General features: G+C 42.7%; 1 protein-coding gene across 2 annotated transcripts in view; it reads left to right on the forward strand.

Annotated features, from left to right (window-relative positions):
• Positions 1-6,157, forward strand: part of LOC141144861 (leukocyte elastase inhibitor-like) — a 79,137-nt gene extending 72,980 nt beyond the window's left edge. For both annotated transcript variants that reach the window (XM_073630945.1, XM_073630946.1), the window contains one exon: positions 4,787-6,157. In XM_073630945.1, the coding sequence (XP_073487046.1) occupies positions 4,787-5,191 (405 nt within the window). In that variant the 3' untranslated portion in view covers positions 5,192-6,157. The remainder of the gene's footprint in view (positions 1-4,786) is intronic.
• The last annotated feature ends 2,165 nt before the right edge of the window (positions 6,158-8,322 follow it).

Raw genomic sequence — 8,322 nt, forward strand, 5'->3', positions numbered from 1 at the left:
TCATTTTTTTTTGCTAGAAAATTATCTAGAACCCTTAAACATTATAAATATTTTTTTAGTAGACACCCTAGAGAATAAAATGGTGGTTGTTGCAATATTTTATGTCACACTGTATTTGCGCAGCAGTCTTTCAAATACAATTTTTTTGGAAAAAATGACTTTAATAATTAAAAAAAAAAAAAACAGTAAAGTTGGCCCATTATTTTGTATGGTGTGAAAGATTTTACGTCGCCAGAATCGTTATCTTTTTATTCTAAGCATAAAAAATTGCGATTCTCATTTTGGCCAGAATCGTGCAGCTCTAGCCTAGACTATAAGAAGATTACCAAGACCATGAAACTGAGCTGCAGCATGGTGGCCAAGACCATACAGCGGTTTAACAGGAGAGGTTCCACTCAGAACAGGCCTCGCCATGGTCGACCAAAGAAGTTGAGTGCACATGCTCAGCAAGCATCATATCCAGAGGTTGTCTTTGGGAAATATATGTATAAATGCTGCCAGCATTGCTGCAAAGGTTGAAGGGGTGGAGGGTCAGCCTGCCAGTGCTCAGACCATAAGCCGCACACTGCATCAAATTGGTTTGCATGGCTATCGTTACAGAAGAAAGCCTCTTCTAAAGATGATGCACAAGAAACCCCTCAAACAGTTCACTGAAGACAAGCAGACTAAGGACATGGATTACTGGAACCATGTCCTGTGGTCTGATGAGACCACGATAAACTTATTTGGTTCAGATGGTGTCAAGCGTGTGGGGGCAACCAGGTGAGAAGTACAAAGACAAGTGTGTCTTACCTACAGTCAAGCATGGTGGTGGGAGTGTCATGGTCTGGGGCTGCATTAGTGCTACCGGCACTGGGGAGTTACAGTTCATTGAGGGAACCATGAATGCCAACATGTACTGTGACATACTGAAGCAGAGCATGATCCCCTCCCTTTGGAGACTGGGCCGTAGGGCAATATTTCAACATGATAATGACCCCAAACACACCTCACAGACAACCACTGCCTTGCTAAAGAAGCTGAGGGTAAAGGTGATGGATCGGTCAAGCATGTCTCCAGACCTAAACCTTATTGAGCATCTGTGGGACATCCTCAAACGGAAGGTGGAGGAGTGCAAGGTCTCTAACATCCACCAGCTCGTCATGGAGGAGTGGAAGAGGGCTCCAGTGGCAACCTGGAGTCTTATATATATATATATATATATATATATATATATATATATATATATATATATGTAGCAAGCTCTCCGGCTTTGTCCAGTCTAATGAGGACCTCCAAGGCCAAAAATAGCTGGCATCCTTTAGTATGTAGTGGGTTGTGAGGCATAGTGGGTGCAAAGATGGTGAAAGTCGTTGAGTGCCAGACACTTCATGGATGTAAATGTGGTTTTATTTCTCTTGACAGTCCTTTTTGTATTTTTGGGGGAAAGAGGGTTAGGGCCAGGACACCCTTAAGTAGTTATAGGTTCAAATGGCAGGCCATTGGCTCCTGCTGCTGTTAATCACAGCCAGTGAGCCAATGAGGAGAGAGGGGATGGGGCCAAGCCCCGGCTCTGTGTGTGTGGACAATGAGCCTGCTTGGGTGCCCCTATAGCAAGCTGCTTGCTCTGGGCGCACTCGGCAGGAGGGAGGGGCCAGGAGTGCTGACGGGCGACCCAAGAAGAGGAGGACTGGGCTGCTCTGTGCAAAACCATTACACAGAGAAGGTATGTATGACATGTTTGTTATTTTAAAAAATTGACTTTAATATCACTATAACTATCAAAAAATCTATTTCTCATTGAGTGGTATTTTTACTTATGAATCGACATTCAACCTCACAAATTTCCTTTTCCCAATGCATTCAATAGACATCTCATGGAACTCCGCAATGACTAGATCTCCAACCAGAAACTAGTAGTTGTGCAATAATCTTTGTAAACTGACTTCCACATACTATTTATGGTAACAAATGTTAGTATAACGCAAGAAACAACGCAGGCGGTATTTCCATTGATATTGTGAGGACGCCGCCTTTATAAATTTACTAAAGTGGTATATCTACATGGTTGATGAAACTAGCATACAGTATAGCATATAACACATGCAGTAAAGCTTTTATCAAATGACCTCATTGTGAGTTTAAAAGGAACTGAATTCTGGAAGCTACCCAAAAAGGCAGGCAGAGGACAAGTCACCAGTATTTCCTATGGTCTCTCTGAAGCAGATCTTTCGCCACTACTGATTTACTATTGCTTGTTCTCCACTGTGTCTCTGTGTAAGGGTGACCATCTTGGTAGAGGAAGGGCTTTGTCTTCCTCATGTCAGAATCTGCAGCAAAGAGAACAGTGAGCAGCACAGTAGTGACATCACCAAAGATCACGCAAAATCTACAAAAATTACCAGTCAGAGGTAGCAGTACCTGAGATCACATACCGCAGAAATAAAATATAAAAGGAGGAAAAAAAGAGGAAGGTTGAGACTTTAAATGAAACACCTCGGGAAGGTGCCTCCATCCCTAAATTGGATAATAGAGAGGGGAATTGGGACTTTAGATGAGGAACATAGAGGAACTGGGCGTAGAAGTAAAGACGTTTATTAAACAATCATTTACATAACATAGTATGTCAAAAATTAGTATTACAGCAAAAAATGTTATATTGGTGGAAGAACTATGAACAATTGCATGACATCTGGTACAGATATTATTGTGTATACTATATTAATGTGGAACTTCATTTATTTTTTCAACTCTCCATCTATTACATCCTCTGCCCTTGTTGTTTTAACTTTGGATAGTAAAATATTTTTTTTTTCTGCCAGTAAATACCTTATACAACCCACTTCCTGTTTCTTGTCTGGAAAAAAGCCTAGGCGTGACATCATGCACAGCTCTCTCTCTCACTCTCACGAGAGTTTGCCAGGAAGGGAGGGGGGATGAGTAATAAGAGGACCAATGAGAGCTGCAGGGCTGCAGAGCTGGAGGTGTGCCTCTGTGTGTCTGTGTAAATCCAGGAAGTTAACAGGCAGCAGCTTCAGCTGCCCACGGTTAAAATGATTGCAGGCAGACTCAGTGGAGGGAAATTTCCGCAGCATATTTGGCAAGTACAGAATCACAGTATATATAAAATAATATGCAAAGTGATTGGAGGGAAGCTTCAGAATGGCAAAGATGTTTTTATTACAAATGATGTGAGCAGACTTCAGTTCCTCTTTAAAAAGAGGACAGTAGGAGGGAAAGTATTCATCCCCCTACCTACATCAAAATTCTAAATGCCAGAGCAGGATACTTGGTGGCCGGGAAGCATCTCGAATGTCTGTACCAGGAGCTGAGGCGGTAAGGGCCCCCATGACGGAGCAAGCCCACAAGTCCCCACAGGGATAAGGAAGTCCATGCTGTCGTGGCAGGTAGTGCCTAATGATAACTCCAAGGTGTCTGTGAAAAATATGTAACTAAGGTAAGATAAATGGTGAATAACCATATTGGAATAATCCATAGTGAGTAATGACAACCTATTGGGAGCTAGAGTGATGAAAAGAATGTGGGTGTATGATAGCCATAAGGTGAGCAGCACAGCTGAGTGCAAAGTGATGGAGAAGGTACTTGTCTTGTATTCAGTGGTGTTTGCAGACACTTCTTTGTCTTTCTTGTTTCACATTACCACCTCCCTCCCAGTCTTGTTTTTTCTGGGTAGTTACATGCACATCTTTTCCCCATCTAGCTTCCAATAGGTTGTCACTACTCACTATGGATTATTCCAATATGGTTATTCACCATTTATCTTACCTTAGTTACATATTTTTCCCAGACACCTTGGAGTTATAATTAGGCACTACCTGCCACGACAGCATGGGCTTCCTTATCCCTATGGGGACTTGTGGGCTTGCTCCATCATGGGGGCCTTTACCACCTCAGCTACCGGTACAGACATTCGAGATGCTTCCCAGCCGCCCAGTATCCTGCTCTGCCATTTTGAATTTTGTATGTAAGTAGGTGGGATGTAAGTAGGGGGATGAATACTTTCCCTCCTACTGTCTTCTTTTGCTCCCTCCTCTTTACCCCCCAGCCATTGGGGTAATATAGAATCATTTTTGTATATATATTTTTCCCTACAGAATTGCATCTTTGCATCTTCTCCTGATGAGGCAGTGCATGCCCCGAAACGCGTCAAGCTATCGAAGATGCACATTTATATGGCTTGATCTATGTTGGAATTTATCCTTTGCAATCATGTTTTATGTTATCCTGTATATGGAGCAATATTGGCATATGGTATCATACACCATTCAGTGTCCTATTTATCTTTTTGTACCAGATGTTATGCAATTGTTCATGGTCCTTCCACCAATATAACATTTTTTACTGTAATACTTATTTTTTGACATTCTATGTTATGTAAATGATTGTTCATTAAATGTCTTTACTTCTATGTCCGGTTCCTTTATGTGCCTCATCCAAAGTCCCAATTCCCCTCTCTAATACCACAGATATACAGCTAGTGTATGAGGTTCTAGGTACAGGAGGCACAGGTACCCACACATACCAAGAAGTACACTGCTATTTTTCAGGATGGATTCTGAAATTTTTTTAGATTTTCCTGGGTACTGCTAGGGCACAGAGAACATTTTTAGATTTTTCCTATAACATAGCAAATATTCACTTTTTGAGCTCAGCTCCACCTGAGGCTGATATTTGTGATGTTTTATTAAAAGATGAACTCCTGCGGAGTTTGATGTTCTGAAACTTAATTATATTGAATTTTTTTCAAGTGTTCATGCCAATATCTTAATTTTCCAATCATCAACAGCTACATAAAGAACTAAGCTATGTGAACTTGAAAGAGTGGACCAACCCTGACTTGATGACTCCAACTGATGTGGAGCTAGAACTTCCAAGATTTCGTCTTGAAGAAAACTATGACCTGAAGTCATACCTGAGCAAAATGGGAATGAGTGACCTCTTTGAGCCACAAAAAGCTGATCTGACAGGAATATCAGATAAAGGCGACCTTTATGTGTCACAAATATATCACAAAGTTTTTGTGGAGGTTAATGAAGAGGGCACAGAAGCTGCAGCAGCTACTGGGGCCGTTGCAACTGTCAGAATGCGCCCCATAGCCACTAAATTTCAGGCAGATCACCCCTTCATGTTCACAATACTGGATAAAAAGACCAATGTTGTCCTGTTCTTAGGTGAATTGACCTCTCCATAGATGATTAAATAAACAAATTGATGAAAGGATTTGCCATTTAGATTTTAAAATAATGTATAAATCAAGTTCAACCTTAAAACAAAAAATGTATAAACATTGTGTATCATAATTGCCATTAAAGAGGAATAGGCATAGTGAATAAATCAACTGTGAGCATTTGGCCAAAATATCATGTAGATTTATAACTTTACGCCTTAACAGTTTATCAGTTCCCCACCCCACTGAAATTTCTATTTGTGTAGGTGCAGGGTTTTACCAGTGTTAAGAATTTTCCTAGCTTCAGTCAAACTTGGGCCTGTTACTGTATAAACCCTTAAGTATAAAAACATGGAGAGGCCCCTTTTACACCTTACTTTCAGCAGATGGCTTGGACAGCAATGGCATATTTTACCCATAGAAAGTGGCATCATGACTGATCCTTCTTATCTATATCGGCTTTGGGTTGCATCTAAGCTTCTTCCCTTCCCCATGCAAGTCAGTGGAATTTCAAAGGCAATTCAAGCAGCTCTGTACAACTCAGAATAAGCTCCAAGTAACTCAGGAGCAGCTTGAGGCCAATCCTTGTGCAACTGAAAGGCAATTTAAAGCAGATTAAATCATTACAGAAACCCAATAAAGCAAGCAGCATTTGACTTTTTCCTGAGTGTGAATTGCATATGCATTTAAGCCCTAATAACAGCACAGCCTGCCAAGCCTATATAAGCAACACTATGATAAAAATCCTGTTGCTGCTTTTGAGGTTATTGTGGCACTAAAGACAAATGGAAGGCCCCTTGCTGATTAAACTATTAAAAATAACATTTCATTGGGAGCATTTTATTAAGAATGAGGTTCATAGACGCTTCTTTAGCTTTTGCAATTGTAGCTTTGCTGATAAACAATAGCATGCCATTGTAATTACATTTTGCATAATTAAACCAAAAAAAAAAAATCCAATCTCAATAAAAAGACAACAGGCTTATGAAACTTTTTTGTAAGTTTTTTATTTAAACATTTGATTGTGGTTTACCAAATGGTGTTCTAATGCAATAACATACTATGAATACTCTATGGACCAATGGAACCCACATCGTTTGATGGTATATTAATTTATATAATATTATTTTTTATTTTGATACTCTTATCTCCAACTACAAGGTTTGATGGTGGAAGAGAGTTTAGAGGTTATCCAAGCATATTTATTGGTTGAGTGAAATCGCCTTCATATTCCATTATTTTTTTTGTTGCTAAAGATGATTGCTTTTTTCTTAACTGGGAGAGATACAAAGATGAGGATTTTAAATGTTATTGCTGAAGTAAGTACAGAAGACTATGTATGTAGCTGTGTCTATAATTAAAAATTGTTTTTATGGTCTGTGCTGATAACAATATACACCTTTTACAAAGTAATATGCCAGGGATAGGCAACCTTTTCAACTAAATTGAGTGTGCCAATTTTATAACAAAAAAATGTAAACTTCACACTCTCAATCACGAAAAGGATTTTTTTATAAAGTAAATGCTGTAAACTACTTTAGTATTGAGAAATTAACATCCTGCAACTCCACACTTCAGATCAGCCTCAATTCATGCCCCTTTGCACCTCAGATCACTGTCCCCCCTGCACATCAGCCCCACCACTGTACTACCCTGCACATCTGCCCCACCACTGAACTACCCTGCACATCTGCCCCACCACTGTAATCCTCTGCACATCTGCCCCACCACTTTACTACCCTGCACATCTGCCCCACCACTGTCACCCACTGCACATCTGCCCCACCACTGTACATGTGCTCCACCACTGTACTACCCTGCAAATCTGCCCCACTACTGTAACCCCCTGCACATCTGCCCCACCACTGTACATCTGCCCCACCACTGTACTAAACTGCACATCTGCCCCACCACTGTACTACCCTGCACATCTGCCCCACCACTGTACTACCCTGCTCATCTGCCCCACCACTGTACCACCCTGCTTATCTGCCCCATCAATGTACCCCCTTTCTCATCTGCCCCACCACTGTATCCCCTTGCACATCTTCCCCACCACTGTATAACCCTGCTCTTCTGTCCCACCACTGTAACCCCCTGCTCATCTGCCCAACCAATGTTCCCCCTTTCTCGTCTGCCCCACCACTGTACCTCCATGCACATCTTCTGCACCACTAAACCATCTTTTCATCTGTCCTAACACTGAACTTATCTGCTCATCTGCCCCACCACTGTAACCCCCTTTCTCATCTGCCCCACAACTTTATCTTCTGTACACCTGTCCCACCTCTGTTCCCCCTGCTCTTCTGCCCCACCACTGTAACCCCATGCTCATGTGTTCCACCGATGTACCTCCTTTCTCCTCTGCATCCCTCTGCACATATGCCCCACCTCTGTACCCCCTACTCCTCTGTTCCACCGCTGTAACCCCCTGCTCATCTGTCCCACCAATGTACCTCCTTTCTCCTCTGCCCCAACATTGAACCCCCCCGCTCATCTTTCCCACCACTGTAACCACCTTCTCATCTGGCCCAAAACTGAATCCCCCCGCTCATCTGTTCCACCACTGTAACCCCCCTGCTCATCTGCCCCATCACTGTACCCCCCTGCTTTTCTGTCCCACCACTGAACCCTCTTCTCACCTCTCCCACCACTGTACCTCCTGTACATCTGCCCAACCACTGTACCCCTTTGCTCTTCTGTCTCACTACTGTAACCCCCCTTCTCATCTGCCCCATCAATGTACCCCTTTTCTCATCTGCACCACTGTTTCTCCCTGCACATCTGTTCCACCGCCGTATCCCCATGCTCTTCTGTCTCACTACTGAATCACCTTCTCATCTGTCCTAACACTGAACCCATCTGCTCTTCTGCTGTACCAATGTAACCCGCCTTCTCATCTGCCCTACCAATGTACCTCCTGCACATCTGTCTCACCTCTGTACCCCCCTGCTCTCCTGCCCCACCTCTGTTCCCCCTGCTCTCCTGCCTCACCACTCTAACCCCTTGTTCATCTGCCAAATCAATACACCTCCTTTCACCTCTGCCCCACTGCTCTACCCCCCTGCTTTTCTGCCCCAACACTGAACCCCCCTGCTCACCTGGCCCAACACTGAACCCCACCTGCTCATCTGGCCCATCACGGTAACCCCCTG

This window comes from Aquarana catesbeiana, linkage group LG05 (genome assembly GCF_042186555.1).
Source record: "Aquarana catesbeiana isolate 2022-GZ linkage group LG05, ASM4218655v1, whole genome shotgun sequence".
Taxonomy (NCBI): Eukaryota; Metazoa; Chordata; class Amphibia; order Anura; family Ranidae; genus Aquarana; species Aquarana catesbeiana.